At 42.5% G+C, this 21,325-nt stretch overlaps 1 protein-coding gene across 2 annotated transcripts in view; it reads left to right on the forward strand.

The window, feature by feature from the left end:
• PTPRO (protein tyrosine phosphatase receptor type O) overlaps window positions 1-21,325 on the forward strand; it is a 199,646-nt gene that overhangs the window by 164,608 nt on the left and 13,713 nt on the right. The window contains exons 17-23 of one of the 2 annotated variants that reach the window (XM_034781855.1): window positions 2,999-3,082; window positions 7,180-7,215; window positions 9,180-9,261; window positions 10,175-10,265; window positions 12,489-12,565; window positions 14,876-15,010; window positions 19,689-19,811. In XM_034781855.1, the coding sequence (XP_034637746.1) occupies window positions 2,999-3,082; window positions 7,180-7,215; window positions 9,180-9,261; window positions 10,175-10,265; window positions 12,489-12,565; window positions 14,876-15,010; window positions 19,689-19,811 (628 nt within the window). The remainder of the gene's footprint in view (window positions 1-2,998; window positions 3,083-7,179; window positions 7,216-9,179; window positions 9,262-10,174; window positions 10,266-12,488; window positions 12,566-14,875; window positions 15,011-19,688; window positions 19,812-21,325) is intronic. The other variant, XM_034781863.1, reaches the window with a different exon arrangement.

A 21,325-nucleotide genomic window follows, 5' to 3' on the forward strand; every position in this document is an offset into this window, starting at 1 on the left:
ATTGGAATGAAGAATTGGTGGACTTGGAACCGTTTCTATGATCTCACGGGGTGTCGGCTGCCAGCAAGGATGGGATTAAATGGATTGATACTGCACCAAAACAAGCCTTTTGCTAATAAGCACACAAACTGAACAAACAATCCCAGGAAAGCCTGTCAATGCCTAACAGTGCTGCTAATTAACTACATATTAAACAAGCTTCACTTGCTTGGTCTAGCTTTAATAGCAGCCAGCCATACTGAGTACATGCTAATCTCCTTCTCAGCTTCTCTTATTTGGAGTACGTTAATTGCAGCCCAGGCAGAAGATCAAACACTCTTGTAAATTAAAAATCCACACTGGAATCAAATTACTAAAATAGCAACAGACATTATTAAAAACAGAAAGGGCTTGGCGGGGGGAGAATTCATTGTTAGGCTTGCATGAGTAAGTGTGAGCATTCCTGTTGCTTGAGTTATAATCTTTGAGAATTCATGCAGATGATACCGGTTTAGTATTTGACCAGTTTAAGGCAATGGGGCCAAATCTTGAGGGCCTCACTTCAGTGGGAGTTTTACCTATAAAAAAAGATAGCAATTTCAATCAGATTAGGTTGTGGTTTGATGGACACTTTTCCTGTTTGATATCAGAGGTTGAAAGGAAACATCAGCCAGAACTGTTCCGTCTGCTTCTGTGGGCAGATGGAATGAAGACCCACAAATCCCCGACCCTGGGGATGTGGAAGGGGAAGAGGGTTGCCTTGGCAACAACATTCGCTCCTACTCCCAGGCCCAGTGAAGGCCCTCTGTGAAAATAGAGGCTTGCTTGTGAAGGGACCCACTTTGTCCCCACACCAGCCCCACAGGGATTCCTCTCAACTATTAAGGAGTAAGGACCTGATCTTATAAACACATAAGCACATGCTTAACTTTAAGCATGTAAGTAGTCTGGATGTCAGTGGTATTGCTCATGTGCTTAGAGTAAATCATGTGCTTAAGTGTTTACAGGATTGGTGCCTAAACCACTCTCCCACTCCATGCTTCATAGCTGCCTGGAGGATGGGTTGTATGGGCAGCATCACCAGGTGAGTTCTGGGCAGCATGTTTCCCTTGCCCCCAGGCAGACTTGTATCTGACAGACCCCCAAAATCTGTAAAAATCTCTATAGATCTTGGGCCCAACAGACTCCCCAGCACCTTTTATTTGCAGCAGCAAAAATAACAAAAAGTAAGAAACTTCCTGGAGTTTCCACCCCCCTATGTGGGGTTTTCCTGTGTAGACTGGATGATTTGGATTAGGGTCACTTACTGCAGACGCAGCTTGATTTTCACTCTCTCTGGTGCACACACTTGCACACTCTTGCTCATACACACATACACACGCCCCATTTGTGCTGCTATCTCCATATTAACCAACACCACAGACAAAGGAAGTGTCCATTCTTTGTTCCTCTTTTAGAGTAGTCGGGCATAGATCAGCAGTATTACTTCTGGGAATTGCCAGACATTCATAATAAGCCAAAACACAAAATTCTTACTCAGTTAAAACTCCCATTGATTGAATAAGGAGTGCAGAATCTATCAGTTTCATTAAGAGTTAATGTTTGTAAATTATACTTTGATTATACAGAACCAAATTCTACTGAGTGCTGTAAAGCCAGAGTAACTCCTGGATTAATTGAGTTTCTTTAGATTTACATCTGTGTAACTCAGAGCAGAATTTGGTCCATAACCAGGGCTGGCTCCAGGCACCAGCTTACCAAGCAGGTGCTTGGGGCGGCCACACCAGAGAGGGGCGGCACGTCCGGCTCTTCGGCGGCAATTCGGCAGTGGGTCCCTCATTCCTAGGAGCTAGGAGCGAAGGACCTCCTGCCGAAGTGCCGCAAATCGTGATTGGGGCTTTTTTGTTTGTTTGTTTTTTGTTTTGTGAGGGGGGGTGGCTGCATGGGGCAGCAAAAACCCTGGAGCCGGCCCTGCCCATAACACACAAATATAAATGTTGAGGGTTATTTTGTATCTAAAACTTATATTTAATAGTAGTGAAATCTGCCTTAAAAAATTATCCACAGAAACAACAGAAATAAACTGAGTTTAGCAAAAGAACAAATAAAACTTTGCTGGAAACCTTGGGGAACAATGTATGGTGACTGTTTAAGACTTGGTATTGCCTATTAGTGGTATTGCCTTTGCAGATTCATGGTCATTTGCAGAAATCTGACTCAACAGGACTGAGAAGGTATATGTGCCTGATCCTTTGACACTCATACACATATTCCCACTGAAGCCAATGGGACTACTTGCCAGAACGAGTTTTGCAAATTTGGGCTATATAATAGCTATACGTAGCTGAAAATGAAATGTAACTCCCTTGAAATACCCTATATACCATAAACTAGAGCAATATAAATGATGACAAAGTTGTGGGTAGGATTTTAAAAGTACCTTGGTGACTTTAGGCACTGCTGAAAATCCCACCCTGAGTTCACATGGAGCATCTTTACCTGGCACGATTACATCCATTGACATTGCTTTAAAATATTGGGCTTTAAATCTACACTGCCTTGCACTCTGTGTAGTTACACCTCTACTCTGATATAACGCTGTCCTTGGGAGCCAAAAAATCTTACCACATTATAGGTGAAACCGCGTTATATCAAACTTGCTTTGATCCGCCGGAGCACGCAGCCCCGCTCCCCCGGAATGCTGCTTTACCGCATTATATCCGAATTTGTGTTATATTTGGGTAGAGGTGTATTTGCACTACTGTAAAATGCTCCCATCCAGTTGTGTACAATTTTACACTCACTTTGAACAGGTATAAATTTCTACACAAGCTGCGGGATCATGGAGTACCAGTGCCATGGAATCTAATAATTTTCACATTTAACAGAGTAACAGGAAATTTTTATCCTATTAACTAACCTCTATTATGCAATTGACTGAGCTCCTGAGTTTAGTTTGTCTTACTAACTCTCCTCACTTTTTTTCATCTTTATATATGTTATCTATTAATGCTCACAGGCGTAGAAGTGTATTTGCTTTCCTAACTCTGCTACCCTCATGCCTCTGGACTGATTATCTTTTGGCATTTTATATTAATCCTTGGTAAGTGATTTTACTTGTTTTTCCCTATGCAATAGCTAAACCATATTAATTTCCCAATACATGAAAAATGTGCTCTTTTGTTTTCAAATAGTTGGAAGTTCTTGAAGTTACAATAATTTTCATGTGCTGAAATATGGACTGGAGATAGTGTGTGTGTGTGTGTGTGTGTGTGTATCAAAATACATGCTATTCGCTTCACATTTTGCTTGTTTATGCTCCTACCCATTTTGTTACTTAAAAAGAAAATTTTATAGTGGTCACTCTCACGCACTTCATTATTGTTCCTGTGCAACTTTTGTCACTTTATTACAAACCCCCTTGTAACTTTTGCTTCATCCACTTGCTGATTGCCTGATGTTGCTTTCTGCTGTCATCTTCTCTTACTAATTGCTTGGTGTTAGCTCACCTGGGTAAATCCAGAACAACCCATTTGTTTTTAAAGGTGCAATCTTTCTCCACCAAAGTAAATAGGTGTTTTGCTGTTGGGAGCAAAAACTGGCCCAGAATTTGTACAGCAAATGCTTTGAGCTAGCTTTCCCCAACCCTAATAAATGGGTCACACCTTATATTAAGGTTCCATTTATAAAGGATTAATAAATGATTGATGTTTTGATAAGTGTCTAATCAATTGATTTAGATCCAAAGGCTTCTTACACCCTGGTTTATACAGGTCTGTCTCATCTTACACAGGGGTTCCGTTCTGCGGTTAGCGCGTAAAGCGAAAACCGCATATAGCCAAAATCCTATTGAGTTCAATGGCGGGCGAAATCGCCCACACTACAGGTATAGTATTAAAATTGTTTTTTCTCTTTTTTTTGTTTTTGCCGACCACATAAAGTTGAAATTGCGCATGTTAAATGAGCGTAAGATGCGACAGACCTGTAATCATCTCCAACTTCTTTAATTGCTGTGTTTATAAACAGCCATAACATGGACCACCCATGTCTGTAGCTTGCTTATAAACATACAAAATCAGAAATGAAATCTTAACATATGTATGACCAAGACATTTTTACTTAATGGGTGGGAGTTTGGCCTCCTCTAGATCTGAAATCAAAGTGATGCCTCTGCTGTTTGGTATTAAAATCAAGAGAATGGCGCTCTCTCGCTGTTGCCAAAATCTTTTACCAGGATGGTGGCAGTATTCGTGTGGAATGGCAGTGCCCAGTTAAGTTAGTCAGAGGAATATATTATACAAGGATTGTGGAGATGAAGTATTATCTCTGGTTTTGTTGCCTATTTAAAAGCACTCCTCTAAATTGGGATCGGATCTAGATAAAGTAAACTTTTTGATTACTAGAGAAAGGGGCCGAGTCTGCTCCCATGGAAGCCAATGGGAGTTTTGCCATTGACTTCTATAAGAGCAGGAGCAAACCTCCAAAAATCACTCAAGGCCTGGTACTCCATTGACCTGCCCCTTGTGTCGGGCACTGGAACAATTTGTATAGTGGGGGTGCTGAGAGCCATTGAACCAAACTGTAACCATGTATATAGTGGAAGCCACTTCAAGCCAGGGGGTGCGGCAGCACCCCTAGTTCCAGCACCTATGCTTTGTGTAGTCATTTACACCAATCTAACGTGGATATAACATGCTATCAAATCAGGATGCTAGTATTCTACACCCACGCTGCACTGTGTAAATGACCCCACAAGATGCAGCACTGTGGAGGATCAGGCCTTCAGAGTGTTAGATTAGTTTTTACTAAGCCTATATTAAATCTATGATGTAAATGGAATACCAGCATGAAATGAAATCTCTTGTTTCAAGCGTCCTTGTTTTACGTGCAGTTTGGTTATGACGTTTTGTGAATACTCAGCAGCCATTGCAATGTAAAGTAACAAAGGACTCTTGAGATTCTGAAAGCTTAATAAATGTTTTCTGTTTGTCTCATGAGGTATGGATGTCCATCATCTGTTTTATGTGCCTATTGAAGTGTTTCTTGGAGGAGATTTCTTAGAAGCTCTCACATCATAGGCAGCACATTAATATTTTTCCTTTTAAATTAATCTTGTATGCCAAGCTTTCAGATTTACCCTAGTCACAAGGGATAACATTTGGATAGCCTGGATAAATTCATTCTAAAGACTTCTTTGGCAAAACTACCATTAAGATGTAAAATAAATGTTTCAAGGGTATGGGTATAGTCAAGGTGCACATGTGTCTAAATAGCAAAAAGTTATTTCAAGTTAGATAGATAATGGTTTATATTGTATTACATAGTAATTGTTCCACACTAGTGTAGAAATGTTATTGGCATCGCTATGTTAACTCTGCAGACTCACCATCTGTTATGAATGAAAATGGATTGTTATAATACAACAAGAAGGTACTGCCCAGAGTAGTAGCTGATGATGGAGCTGATCAAAAAACTTTTATTGAGAGAGAATTATTTAGAAAGAAAACAAGCTGTTTTTGCTTCATTCCGTTTTTTGTTGTTTTATGAAAAAAATCAGAACAAATTTTTTAGAAACATATTCAAAACTTTTGTTTCATTTCCAAAAAATATGTTTTGACTTTTTAGGGTGTTTTTTCCCTTCCTCTTCCTCTTTGAAATTTCCCCCTCCTCCTTTTTATTCCTCTGCAGATAAAAGGAGGGAAAACTTAAATTTTCTCTTTTTCCAATTTCCTCTGTATTTTTCCTTGCTATTTCAAAACATTTTTTGAAAATACCAAATGTTTTTTTAAAAAAGCATTTTGAATTTGTTTAAAAAAATTAAAAAATAGTGTTCCCATTTTTGGATTTTAAAAAATCTAACTTCAACCAATCTTAGCTAGTATAAATTGCTTTAGCCAAGAGTATCTAGAAATCACTTGATTATGACCATGAAATAAAAAAGTTTTAACTTTATTATAGCAGGACATACTTAAAGGCAGATATCACTAATGTCGCAGAAAAAGTATTTAGCACATCTGATGGGCCTTTTATGGAGCAGAAATTTGTTCAAGCTGTCTGATTGTCCTAGCAGACATGATCAATAGTTCTTAGAAACTGTAGCTAAATTAATTCAGAATGTGCTCATTTGGACATATAATCTGACTGGTTAACATTGTTCCAGCTGTCAGTGAATTTAACTTCTTCAGAGGTAAGCAGTAGACAGTGTAGTGAGTTAGAGAGACAAGGTGGGGAAGGGAATATCTTTTATTGGACCAGCTTCTGTTGGTGAGAGAGACAAGCTTTCAAGCTTATGCAGAGCTCTTCTTCGGGTCTTCTTTAGTGTGTGAATTGTCACATATTAGAACTGTTTTCAGACAGACGTGAGCCAGGATTCCTTGTCTAGAACAATACATAATGTATGATGGTGGTTAGTACACTGCACTTTTTATTTCCATTTCTTAAGGATTACCTTGCTTAACTCACTCATTTCCTACTTCTGTTGAAATGTGTGGGATATTTGCCATTGTCTTCATTGTGGAAGCAAGGGATCATTCCTTATTCTGATTATATAGTGTATGTGAAATGCCATGTATAGGCTAGAATTTCTTAGCCTCATGTGTGTTTGGAAAGGAGGACGTAGATTGCAAGGGGCTTCCAATCCTTGCACACTTGTGAAGGGCCAGGCATAATCTCAGTCCTTGTGTTTCTATCATCTGTATGGTGGCACTAGCTTTCCTAGAGGAGATTGGACCAGGTGAGGCAGGGACAGAGCTGAAGTGACTGTGATGGAACTTTATGCTGCAATTCATAAGGGAATGTAGCAGGCTAATTTGGCTTGCGCTTTTGGAGGGATTATGCCAGGCTCAGGCACAAGGGGTGAAATTTGGGCCCTTTGAAGTTGGTTGCAAAATTCCCGTTGACTTCAGCATAATCAGGATTTCACCCAAGGTCTCTGAGCATGGTTGCCTGTGTGCAGTCTCTCCATCTCTGAAATGCGAGCAGTGCCTTAACGCCATAGGGTGAAATCCATAGGGAGTTTTGCCATTGACTTCAAAGAGATCAACTTTCCACTCACACTCCTGACTTACATATTAAGGAGATCATAAAACCTACACATTCAATTCAGATGGAAACCAGTTCAATTTTGACAGTAGGGCTAATTTTTAATTAAGTCCAGATGATGAGTTATACTGAAAAAAGCTGTGTTTGTCTGCCTTACAGGAGTAAAAATGGATTAAAGAAGAGGAAGCTGACCAAGTATGTGACTTTTTGATATTTAAATAATATTTTTAAAAAATTAATAGTCACATTAGACTGAACAATAATTTTTATGACTATAGGAAATGTGTTGAAGTTACAGAGATACATATTCTTCATTCTGGTAAATACCTCCAGAGAGAGATTGTAGCAAGAGATGTCTGGAAGCACATGGCAACAGATAATTACACTAAATCAGTGGGTCGGGACCCAAAAGTGGGTAAGGACCCCATTTTAATGGGGTTGCCAGGGCTGGCTTAGACTTGCTGGGGCTCGGGGCCGAACTGAAGCCCAAGGGATTCAGCCCTGGGCGGCAGGTTCAGGTTACAGGCCCCCGGCTGGGGATGAAGCCCTTGGGCTTTGACCCCTTCCCTGCCCAGGGCAGTGGGGCTCGGGCTTTGGCTTTGGCTCCCCCACCTGGGGCAGTGGGAATCAGGCGGACTCAGTCTTTGGTCCTCCCTCCTGGGGTCATGTAGTAATTTTTGTTGTCAGAAGGGGGGGGGCAGAGTCGCAATGCAATGAAGTTTGAGAACCCCTGCACTAAATCAAGATTACCCTGTGTTTTGTTTTATCTTCTCAACAGCTGGGTTGTAGTAAAAGAGCTCCTGACTGATAGAAAATTAACTACTGGGGAAAAATCAATGATACTAAGTTAGCAATTCCAACAGGGCCTTTCCTCATTTAAAAATGACAAACGGTGAAAAACTGCTATTTCCTTCTTGATATCAGGCTCTGATGGCAGTTGCTGTTGTGTATTAGATCATTACTGTTAAACAGGTAAACAGGAGTAATTATCTGGAGATAAAAGACAGTTCCTTGGTGGCATATTGCTTCAAGTAAATGAACGGATTATTGTGTACATGCCTCGGTATTTTGTAAATTAAAACATGATAATTAAGTGAGGAAAACTCTTTGCTTGTATTTCATTATTTAAGGTGTTAAACTAATGACTCATTCTTTAGCCTGAATTCAGGGCCTGATCCTCAGCTGGAGTAAACAGGCATAGCTCCATTAGAGTCAATAAAGCCAGGCCAGTTTATACCAGTTGAAGATGTGGCCCAATATGTCTGTGCTCCATTGTCTTCAATGGGTGTTGTGCCCACTTATGCTAGAGTAGAATTTGGCTTCTAATGTCAAACATGGCAAATACCTGAACTTCTCAAAGTCAGTGGAAAACAATTGTTGCTCTGGGGCTGAAATTTGCATTTTTTACATCATAGACCTTGTCTGACCCAAATTCAGGCCAATGAAACCTATTAATGGCTTGTGTGATTATGGTGCATGTGAAATGAAAAAAATTGTATTTACCAGATAGTTCCCCCTGTATGAAAGGGATTTTTGTGTGTCACTAAGGCAGTTTAAATGAGCTGCTTTTGCTGCCATCCAGAAAGTAGTGCCATTGTATTGTAATTAAAGATAACCAGAACATAAACCCTGGATATGACCATCTGAACTGTGATGGGATTTAGAATCGGGATCCAAATCTGGCATCCCAGGCTCATTTTTAATTGAAATGGAGATTTCAATCAGAGCTATAGCTGGAGGGTCCCCTTTAAAACAGTTTGATTTGAAGGGTGAGGAGTTGGTAGCTCTCCTGACTCTCAATTCTAGGTTCCATTGCCAGTGGGCCAAATCCTGCATCCTAAATCAGGCAAAATTCAAACTGAAGCCAATGGGAATTTTGCCTCAAGAAATTAGCTTAATGAAGTGGGTAGATTTAACCTATTAGCGGCAGTTGCCCACATGGCTACAATGCAGTACATGTAATCACAGGTAAATGATTCATCAGACCGTATGTGTCACATTTCAGGTACACAAACTTGAGATTTTTTGCAAGCTCTATCCCAGGTATAATTACTTAGTAGAATACAATGCTAAAAATACAGATTAGTGAATTGTTAGTGCTCAAAAACAAAACAAACCTATTTAAGAAATTAATTTCTTTTCCATGTGTTTTTGAAAAGCCCTGTGCAGTTGGATGACTTTGATGGCTACATCAAGGATATGGCCAAAGATTCAGATTATAAATTTTCTCTGCAATTTGAGGTATGTATATGGAGACGACAGCTCCTAGCTGCCTCTCCCAAATTGGACTACTTCTTTTGCCAGACTGAAAGAACCAGATGGGTGGTATGATTGCGGCATTCGGACCCATGCATCTGTTGTAGCATAGTCCACGTGGCAGCCTAAGTTGACTACAATCCATTTTTAAAACGAAAAATGGCACTGGTGATAACCAAATCTTCTGAAACAAAGGGACAGTTAACTGGGGACATATGGTCTTGTCTGACTAGTTTATTTCCCCAGTACTAAAAATGCAAGATTGTCAAGTGAAGACAAAAGGGAGCTACAAACACTAGGTGGAATCTTGGATCTGTTGATCATGGTGGCAAAACTCCATTTGACTTAATAGGGTTAGGATTCGACCCACTGTTCTCTCAGGTGGCACACATTGTGTTCATCTTATTTATGATCGTATGTTACAGAATATTTTAGATTGATTATTTAAGGTAATGAATAGTAATTATATAAATTTCAGGATCAAAAGCAGCTGTGAGTTGTAGGTAATTGAGGAAGCATTACTGAAATCTAGCTCAGATGGTGACACCATCTGATCGCTATTCAGTGGCCTATGTGGAATGAGTTTGGTAGATAGGAACAAAATCATCAGCTTAGGTGACAGTAACTGACAAACGTACTGACAGTCTCATCAGGGTAGCCAAAGGTTGAATGGGCATGGAGACCAGACTTCCTTCCCACTCTTAGAAGTGGTCGCCCAGGTATGAGCCACATGATGAGGTATTACAAGGAAACTTGCTGTATCTGTAGTGTTCGTAAATAAAGTGCTTTGGAGTCCAGGGCTGTCAGTCTGGCCATTGTCAGAAGCATTATTCACAAACCATTCATTTTCAGGTGTTAGTTAATTTAATTGCAACATTTTCCCTTCTGTCATAAACAGGAGCTAAAACTGATTGGGCTTGACATACCCCATTTTGCTGCTGACCTTCCCATGAATCGATGTAAAAATCGCTATACAAATATCCTGCCATGTAAGTACAATAGATGCCGACTCCTGCGAGGGTCCCTTGGGGGAAGGCGGAGGGGGAAGAAGAGTTTTAATTGTGGAATTGGTGCAGGTTTTCCAGCAGGTAAAAGCTTGTTTTAAAAGCTGTCCTTGGAGAGAAATAGGTCTCCCTTCATTTTGAAAGGTTGAAGCTCTGTGTTTTATATTTGTCATGATTGAAAATAGTAGGTCATTCCTACTGCTGAGCAGCCTTCTTCAACTTTTTTTTTTCTCATGATTTTAATGAGATCCGAAGAGGCCTGACAGTGAAGACTCTTGAAGGCAGGAGCGTGTAGCAGTAATGAAGCCGTATCCATGCAGCGAGAACTGGGCATTACTTATTAGTATGGCATGCTGGCCCTCTACAGTTTTGCCTTTGTTATGCTGGAGCGTGTGTAATTGTGCAGGGCCGGCTCTAGGCACCAGCCCTCCAAGCACGTGCTTGGGGCAGCACTTTCTAAGAGGCGGCATTCCGGCCTCCCTTTTTTATTTTTATTTTTTATTTTTTTGCTTGGGGCGGCATTGCCGGGAGCCGGAAGCGGCGTCCGGGATGCAGGAAGGGAGATGGGGTCCTGCTGCCCCTGCTGCGCCGAGTCTTCCCTTCCCTTCCCGCCCCCCGCCGCTCCTCACACACTCCGGTAGCCCCTCTAGCCACCGCCGTAGCCCGGGCTGCAGCAGCCGCGAGAGGGGCTCCCGGAGTGTGTGAGGAGCGCGGAGGGAGAAAAGTGGCGCCTCCTGGAGCCGAGCCCGGGCTGCGGTGGAGGCGAGAGGGACTTCCAGAGTCAGGGTCGCCCGGGGTGGGGGTGGGGGGGCAAGTGGGGCAATTTGCCCCAGCCCCGGGTATGTCCAAGGCTCCCCCCGCCTCCGTCTTCCCCCATCCCCCGGCATCTCAGCCGGTAAGGGGGCGGGGCTGCAAGCTGTGGCTGAGCGGCGGGAACTCAGGCCCCGCTGGAGACACCAGGTGGCTGCAGCGATGTTTGGGAGAGAGGTAAGCGGCATGGTAAGGGGCCGGGGCACTCCCGACCCCATCCCCCACAGCCCTAACCCCCAGCTCCGAGCCCAGCCCCTCTGAGCCGGACACCCCCCGACCCCATCCCCCCCCACAGCCCTGACCCCCAGCGCCGAGCCCAGCCCCTCTGAGCCGGACACCCCCCGACCCCATCTCCACACAGCTCTGAGCCCAGCCCCTGTGAGCCAGGTACCCCCCAACCCAGAGCCCAGCTCCCCACCCAGCCCTGGGCAACAGCAGCACCACCCCCAGGCAGCGACAGCTCATTGGCACCAACCATCACCATCACCCAGCAACAGCCCATTATGTAATTGCAAATGTATACATACCATTAAAGCATTTAATGTTTTAAAATAATGTATTTAGTGTATTTTCAAATTATTACAAATTAATTTTTGAATCTATTTCACTAGTTATTTTTTACATTTCCAAATACATGTTACAATAGTATTGCAACTTTTTTTTATGGAAGAGGCCCCCGAAATTGCTTTGCCCCAGGCCCCCTGAATTCTCTGGGCACCCCGGCCCAGAGCGTGTGAGGAGCCGGGGAAGGAGGGAAGTGGGGTCCCCTGGAGCCAAGCCCTGGCTGTGGTGGTGGCGAGAGGGGCTTCCTGAGTGTGTGAAGAGGTGAGCGACCGGCTGGGCTCATCAGTGCTGAGCAGGTAGCCCCGCAGCCGGAGATCCTCACCTTCCCGCCCGCCGGGGCTGGGCCAGGGCGCAGTGAGGCTGAAGAGCAGCAGGTCCAGGGGGCTCTCCAGGTCCTCGGCTGCCAGCATGTCAGGGGTGAGGATGGTGAGCACAAACTGATCCACCTTGGCCACCAGCAGCGCCGCAAAGCCCAGGGAGGGGCCGTGTTTTCCGTGCCGCCCCGCAGCCGCACTGCCACCTGCAAGTACTCCCACTCCGCGCCGCCCAGCAGCTCCACCCGCATGGGGACAGAGTCACGGCTGGGCCAGGGCTTGGCTGCCGTGTGCTGGTAGCAGATCCCACGTTTGGGGGGGGCAGTGCTGGGGTGGCAGGGGGTGCGGGTGGGGGGGCACTAGTGGGCTGGGGGGGGGCAGCCAAAATTTTTTTTGCTTGGGGCAGCAAAAAACCTAGAGCCGGCCCTGAATTGTGTTTCAGGATTTTAAGAGATTATTTAAAACCTCCCACCATTTGCTCAAGCTGCCCCCATTCTTTTCCCCCCCCTTCTTTTTACAGATGACTTTAGCCGTGTCAGATTAATTTCGATGAATGAAGAAGAAGGTTCAGACTACATTAATGCCAACTATATTCCTGTAAGTGATAAGACTCAAATCAACCTGAGGCTTAATGTTCTTAGTAGGGAGATATCACACAGGTAGTGAAAAGAGTGAAAATTCCTAGCAGTTTGGTGACTTCTTTAAAAATAAATAAATAAATAAATAAATTACCGCAATGTCACTAATTTTGCCTTCAGTGAACAGTACTTTTCACCAGCCCATAAACTTGTTTTTGTGCACATTTTGCCACAGCAACACTGAAATATAGGTACAGTTAAAATGCACAGAGAACAAGCCCAGGGCATGGTGTGCAAACATAGCTTCTATTTGCACTACCCTGATCTTGCTATTGTTCTGTTCACGCCTTCTTCCTTGCACTATGTTAGAGCAGCTGTCTAACAGCTCATAGCAATACTGCTATAGTTTTAGGACAGCAAGTGAAGAACGCTGTATTCAGCTGTAACTGTGTGGGATATGTAGGGAGGCAGAATGTAATTTTGTACATAGGAACTTGGCCAGGATGCTGGGAAAAGCTTCCTACTGTTATGAAAAGTGCTGTGGCATCTTTAATGACTACAAATGGTTGGCATATCTGTATTCTAGTTCTCCACTGAAACAGCAGAGTGGCCCATAGCTTCATGCTAAGGACTTGGTTCAGTACTGACTAAAATGGGAAGAGCATTGCTGAATCAATATCACCACTTTGGAAGTCTCCCATCCAAACACTGACAAAGCACTGACCTTATTTAGCCTCCGAGATCTGACAAGATCACAGAACTAAGTGATAAGGCCATGCAGGCTCTTTTTCTTCATTAAATATTAATAATGTGTACATTTGATGCTAGTCAGAAAACTAGAATGACAATTTTATAGCATCTATCTATCTATCTATCTATCTATATAGCATCCAGATATATATGTCTCTTCAGCTTTTGTCAGTTTCGTGTTTATATTTTAGATGTGTTTAATACTACGCACAAAAATCACCTTCCAATACTTTAGATACAACACAACTATGTTAGTTTTTGGCTTATTTGGATGATCACTCTCCCACTTGGCACCTCATGGTAGTTTCATCTCAAACCCTAGTGTTCATGGTGATCTGCTTTCCACTGTCAACAGAAATGCGCTGCATCAGTTATATACACATCCCATAGGAAGCAAAATGAAATGTGTTCTGTACTTACGAATTATTATGAGTGTTGAGTTTGAACTGAGTTTTTTACAGATGGGAAATGCTGAATTAGGCTGCCTATGGAAAGTGCTTCCAAATCATCAGTATTTTAATTACTTGAATGCTGTAGGCTGATACATCCATAACCTAATTCATGCAGGAACATACTGTGGTTTGAACGTATTTGTTATTTTTTCCCCCAACTACTGTGGGTATTAGATAACTTTCTGAACCTAGTTCTGCTGATAATCTCCTGTGTTCACTGTAAACAGGGACCCAGGGTCATAGTTAAATCAGTCCTGACACCCAGCAAATATGCCTGATGTTAACTAGCAGATACTGAAATGGTATCTTGTATTATTTACTAAATTCCCTTTTCTACAATAGTGCCCAAAAAAGTATCTACAAATAAAAGCAGACAGATTAGCGGAGGGATAGGAATGTGAATGTATGGGTATAATTTCTCCTAAAAGTGCTTCTGGTTTAGTAAATGATAAATATATGATAACCTTCTAAGAGTTATGACTTTTAGAATAATCTATTACTATTATTTTAGGTCTAAGATTACCAGGTATTTTACTGATTTGGGTCTTGAGCTTGCAAACACTTACGCATGTGTTCCTTGATTAGAGTTCAGCTGATTAATCCTTTCCTTTTGATTCTATTATTAAATTTAATTCACCACAGGTGCCACTTAATTTATTTGGGGGAAAGGACAAGATAAGGATATATAACTATTGTACTTGTGAATTCACAGCATGTTAAATTTATTAAAACTTTGTTTAAAAAAAAAACAGCCCTGATTTAGTTTTCATTTTTTATGCTGTTTATTTTTTGTACTTTTGGACAGTGAATTTACATTGGTCAGTTTTACTTTCTGTCCATACACAGGTTAATTTCCAGGTTCTTCTGTAGTATTTGGGACTCAAAATCTCCTTGGAAATATTTTGATTAAAAAAAAAACAGTTTTTACTGAATTAAAAACAACAAACCAACCAACTTGATATAGGCTTCTTCATGTTAGGAATTACTTTAAAAAAGCTCTTTGAATTTTGGACTTAAACATTCAAAAATGTAACTTTAAAAACGTTGTAAATATGCTCCTGAGGAGAATTTATGTTCTGAACAGTCTGTGAAATGAAGTATATTAATAAATTGCACCTGTCTCTTAGGGCTACAACTCACCACAGGAATACATTGCAACCCAGGGGCCATTGCCAGAGACAAGGAATGATTTTTGGAAGATGGTTCTCCAGCAAAAATCACAAATCATAGTTATGCTCACGCAGTGTAATGAAAAAAGAAGGGTACGTAACATAATCCTATGTGCATTTTGCAAGGAAATAAATAATTTCAGTGGTCGTTAGGTTCCTTTGCATTATTTTCTAACACAAAACAGCAATATAAGGCAAGCTCTTGAAAGCCCTCTGCACCCAAAACTCCTAATGAAATCAATAGGAGATCCAGAAGGGGACCCATGGTCACTTATTGTAAGCTCTTCGGTGTAGGAATAGTTCTATTTGTTTGTAGTGTTAGGGCACCTAGCACAATGGGGCCCCTATTTGAATTGAGACCTCTCTCGGTGCTACTGTAACACAAATAATTAAGATTAATGATAATAAATAACAAGTCTAAAGAGCTGGTGCTGAATGAGACCATGAGTAATGGTAGCAAGTAGAGCCATAATATTTGAATCCAAATATGAACTACTTGAACTTCAGCTGTGTTTGGACCTCAGGTTTGGTTTTGGTCCCATCTTTAGTAGGAAGTTACCTGTTGTAAGAGGCTGACAAGATTTTTATCAAGAGTAAAAGATTCTTACATGACTCAAATTAGACTTTAAAATGGCAGCAATAGGGAGTGGATGGCTCAGGGGACTGTTACTGGTTTGAATCCAGGCTGGCGGTGAATGAAAAATTGTTACTGTCTGATGGCTGTTTGTTGGCATCTCTGAAATAAGTGGTGGTCCCAGCTCAGTTCCTAGTCTACAGGTGTGTATCCACATCACAAAAACTACTAACACAGTTGGCACCGGTTGTCCCCCTGATTGGGAGTTTCAGCAGAGAGGCCGAGAATTGGCTGGGCATGGTCACTGAATGTGCTGAAAGCCTTTGAACCAAACTGTGAACCCTGTATCTAATGGAATCCACTTCCTGCCAGAGGGTGCAGCAGCACCACCAGGACCCCTAGTTCCAGCACCTATGGACTGAAATAGAGTCTTACTCTCCCTTCAGGTCAACACACTGTTGGGGCAGCATGGAGGAGCTGCCAGAGCCCATGCTGTACCTCTTGTGTGGATGAAGAGAACACTCATTTCCTAGTACTGTTGTTCTGGTGGTATTAGGAACAAGAGAACAAAACAATACTAAAATTAAAGATGGCACCAGTGATCTTTTTCTCTTCCGCTTGAAGCATGCCTCCAAATATCTTATTGTTCTCTGTAAATTAGCATTGGACACAACACGCTTTATTGCATGGTTTCAGTGCAGCCATTATAACAGATGTCAATGTAATAGATATTCTTTCATTAAACTGAGATAACCAAATCAACACAGTCTTGGCCATGATATTTGTAGCATCTATATTTGCTTTCCAGCTATTTTTTTTTGTTCTGGCCGTTTGCACAGATAACACGTATGTAAATGACATGCAGATATCAATGGTATTTTAATAATAATAGGGACACTGTCAATGTGAGAGCTGTGTAAAAATGACAAAACATTATTTTTCAAAATGGAATGTGAAATATAATAATCAGCTAATGCATGTACATTGCTTATGATCTTGGATATCATAGAATCATAGAAGATTAGGGTTGGAAGAGACTTCAAGCGGTCATAGAGTCCAACCCCAACTAAATCATCCCAGCCAGGGCTTTATCAAGCTGGGTCTTAAAAACCTCTAAGGATGGAGATTCCACCACTTCCCTAGGTAACCCATTCCAGTGCTTCACCACCCTCCTAATGAAATAGTTTTTCCTAATATTCAACCTTGACCTCCCACACTGCAACTTGAGACCGTTGCTCCTTGTTCTGTCATCTGGCACCACTGAGAACAGCCGATCTCCATCCTCTTTGGAACCCCTCCTTTCAGGTAGTTGAAGGCTGCTATCAAATTCCCCCTCACTCTTCTCTTCTCTTCTGCAGACTAAATAAGCCCAGTTCCCTCAGCCTCTCTTCATAAATCATGTGCCCCAGCCCCCTAATAATTTTCGTTGCCTTCTGCTGGACTCTCTTCAATCTGTCCACATCCTTTCTGTAGCGGGGGGGCCCCAACACTGGACACAATACTCCAGATTTGGCCTCACCAGTGCCGAATAGAGGGGAATAATCACTTCCCTCAATCTGCTGGCAATGCTCCTACTAATGCAGCCCAATATGCCGTTAGCCTTCTTGGCAACAAGGGCACATCAACAAAGCTGACTCATATCCAGATTCTTGTCCACTGTAATACCCAGGTCCTTTTCTGCAGAGTTGCCACTTAGCCAGTCGGTCCCCAGCAGTGCAAGGGATTCTTCTGTCCTAAGTGCAGGACCCTGCACTTGTCCTTGTTGAACCTCATCAGATTTCTTTTGGCTCCAATTTGTCTAGATCACTCTGGACCCTATCCCTACCCTCCAGCATATCTACCTCTCCCTCCAGCTTAGTGTCATCTACAAACTTGCTGAGTGTGCAATCCATCATCCAGATCATTAATGAAGATGTTGAACAAAACTAGCCCCAGGACCAACCCCCGGGGCACTCCGCTTGATATTGGCTGCCAGCTAGACATCGAGCCGAGCCCAACAATCTAGCCAGCTTTCTATCCAGTTTATAGTCCATTCATCCAATCCATACTACTTTAACTTGCTGGCAAGAATACTGTGGGAGACGGTATCAAAAGCTTTGATAAAGTCAAGGTATATCACGTCCATCGCTTTCCCCATATCCACACAGCCAGTCATCTAATCAGAGAAGGCAATCAGGTTGGTCAGGCATGACTTGTCCTTAGTGAATCCATGTTGATTGTTCCTGATCACCTTCCTCTCCTCCAAGTGCTTCAAAATGGATTCCTTGAGGACCTGCTCCATGATTTTTCTGGGGACTGAGGTGAGGCTGACCAGTCTGTAGTTCCATGGATTCCCTTTTTTAAAGATGGACACTATATATTTGCCTTTTCCCAATTTTCCAGGACCTCCCCAAATCGCCACAAGTTTTCAAAGATAATGGCCAATGGCTCTAATCACATCAGCCAACTCCCTCAGCACCATCGGATGAATTGCATCTGACCCCATGGACTTGTGCATGTCCAGCTTTTCTAAATAGTCCCTAACCTGTTCTTTCACCACTGAGGGCTGATCACCTCCTCCACATACTGTGCTGCCCAGTGCAGCAGTCTGGGAGCTGACCTGGTCTGTGAAAACCGTGGCAAAAAAAGCATTGAGTACTTCATCTTTTTCCACATCATCTGTCACTAGGTTGCCTCCCCCATCCAGTAAGGGTCCCACACTTTCCCTGACCACCTTCTTGTTCCTAGCATACTGGTAGAAACCCTTCTTGTTACCCTTCACATCCCTTGCTAGATGCACCTCCAATTGTACTTTGGCCTTCCTGATTACACCCCTGCATGCTTGAGCAATATTTTTATACTCCTCCCTAATCATCTGTCCAAGTTTGTTACTAGTAAGAAGACATGGGCTGCAGTATGATGATGACACCCAACTCTGTGTATATGTCTTGTCTAGTTTGGATGATGCAGTTCAACGTCTCAGTCACTGTCTAGTCAAGGTTGGCACATGGATGATAGTGAGCAATGATGGTGGGTTTGGGGAAGCAGCCAGGGGAGATGGAAGGGGTAATATCAGCCCCTTGGATTGAAGGAGTACATCTGTCATTAGTTAAGTATTCACAACTCGGGTTATTTTAGCCCCCCAGCTACTGTTTGATGACCACATCACAGCAGTGGCCCAGTCTGTTGTTTCCCATCAGTGTCTGGCTAGGACACTGTGGCCTTTCCTTCTGGCCACAGACCTTGCCACCATTATCCATGCTTTTGTTACCTCAAGATTTGGCTACTGCAATGCTCTCTACATGGGATTACACCTTAAAACCATTCAGAGACCGAGGTTTGTGTAGAATGCAGCAGTTCGCTTATTGAGCAGGGCATTGTAACAGCAATGTTCCAGGATAACTAGCTGCCCATTGGTCTCTGGGTTGAGTTTAATGTGTTGGTTATGAGCTGTATATGGGCTGGCACAAGCCAATAGACATGCCCCTCTCCCCATGCCATACTGCCACAGTTGCAGTCAGCATGGATGCTTAACTGGATCCTCCTCATTGTAAAAGAAAGACGATACCTGGCAGGCTGTTCTCTGTGGGAGCTCTGGGACTCTGGAACTTGGTCTTCCCACCCGCTTGTTCCAAAATAACTCAGATTTGCAAGCACACTGAAAGAGACACCTGTTTCATTGGGTCTCTGGAGAAGGCTGAGGGTATGCTTCTTAGATGGTGAATGGGGTAAGTGGGTCCGGTGAAATGGATTTTAATGCTGCTATGGTTTAATTTTATGGTATTTACTGCATGGTTGATTGTTAGGGTGCCTAGAGCCTTGGTTGATTGTCTTTATTATTTTAAATCTAAATAAAATAAAAATATTACATCATGGTCCTTTACACTGTAATAGAGAACACTTGGAACATATATTTTCATTTCCTTTCATGTATGAGCTTGTTCACTGCATTTTGGAAACTTGTTGTCTGAGATCATCAATGCTCTTCTATTAGGGATGACAACTGTCTACAGTCCATGGGCCATAATGAGGCCCATAGACCTTTCTTTTGCCATAATCAGGCTGCTTTTCTAAAGCTTCATTTTTGGTGAGAGTTTACACACACACATCTACATAACACACACGTGCTTCAGTGCCAAGCCAAATTCTGCTGTGTTGCTTCCCAAACTTGAGTCTAAATAGATTTTGATTGTACTGTTGTTTTTTCTTTTCTTCTAGGTGAAATGTGATCATTACTGGCCTTTTACAGAAGAGCCTATTGCTTATGGGGACATCACAGTGGAGATGCTTTCTGAGGAGGAGCAAACGGACTGGTCTTATAGGAACTTCAGAATCAGCTATGTAGGTGACGGGAAAGATGTTTCATTGCTTTTCATTAGAGATTAGCCCACCCTGCAAAAGTTGGATCCATATCTCACACACTCCAAAATTCAGGGGTGTTCAGATCTTGAGTTTTGGGGCACTTAGTTAGAGAAAGAGGGACCAACGGCAACATTCATAAATAGGTTTTGATTGCAAGCACCTTCAGATTTCAAAGATGTTCTGATCTGGGGTTTTGGTTCAGGCCCTTCTCTTATTTCTATCCATCCCAGGCATCTCCAGGGCGTAAAGATTGTCTCTCTAGTTTAGATCCTAGTGGACAAATGTTCAACCCACAAAAACTGTTATGTTTGGTACGTTGCTGCTGTGGTGTAAGGGTGTAACTAATGGTGCCCTACGTGGGCACCTGAGGTTTCCCAGGAGGATCCTTACATAGTGTAGACCTTACATAGTGTAGACAACATCTAGCATAATGGGGCCCTGATCTTGACTGCGGCTTCTAAATGCTAGTGTAGTACAAATTATTAATGATAATGGTTTCTTTGGAGACCACATTTCAGCCAGGTTTTTTTTTGGTCCTGTGTATCAGACCATGGTCCATTTTCAATTATAAACTGTTCAATGCCTGAAAATAAGAAAATAAAAGTTGAGGAATATTGTTTGTAAAGGAGGCAATTGCACATTATTTGTGGCATTCTTTTGGTGCCATGTCCCTGAAATGTTGTTGAATAAAACAGAATTTAATCCACGAATGGTATTCCATCCCTTGGTGCTGTGGTAATAGAATGTTTTGCTGTATTAACTGCTCTAAGCAGAGGAAGTGGGAGGAGCCTACTGCACATTCCAATCTTTCAAACACTTGTACTTGCTTAAGGCAGAAGTACAGCTAGGAATGGGCAAAACAGTTGTCAAATGTAATGTAATAGAACTGAACCAAGCTGCAACCATTCCGGTGCATTCCCATACTTTTTAATTTGGACCAGAAAGGCTGGAAATAGTTCAAGAATGGACTATCAAAACCAGGAAATATAGAAATTATTTTGAGAGCATTAGATTTCTGAACCAAAAGTGTTTGGATAAGCATCCAGATTTTCAGGTGTCTATTCCAATTTCATTTCTGCCTCCCAATGCTTTGAATGGCACTACTAATTACAGGAATCATCATTTGAACTTGTGCAAGAATGGGAGACTGATACAGTGGATCAGAACCATAGTGCTGTAGGAATTTACAGCATCAACTCTCTGTCCTGAGTTGTGGGGATAAAAAACTGTCACTTGAGTGCATTTGTCTCAAAGCCAGATCCTTGTTTGTTGAAGTACTGTCCTAGGGTTACCATACGTCCAGTTTTTCCCGGACATGTCCGGCTTTTCAGCAATCAAACCCCCGTCCCAGGGGAATTGCCGAAAAGCCACACATGTCCGGGAAAATGGCCGGCACTTCCTCTCCCGCTGCGGCTCTGCTCCACTCCTCCTCTCTCAGATTTACAGAGTCAAGCTGCCCGAGCCAGCGCTACTGGCTTTGGGCAGCCCCCCCC

This window comes from Trachemys scripta, chromosome 1 (assembly GCF_013100865.1).
Source record: "Trachemys scripta elegans isolate TJP31775 chromosome 1, CAS_Tse_1.0, whole genome shotgun sequence".
Taxonomy (NCBI): Eukaryota; Metazoa; Chordata; order Testudines; family Emydidae; genus Trachemys; species Trachemys scripta.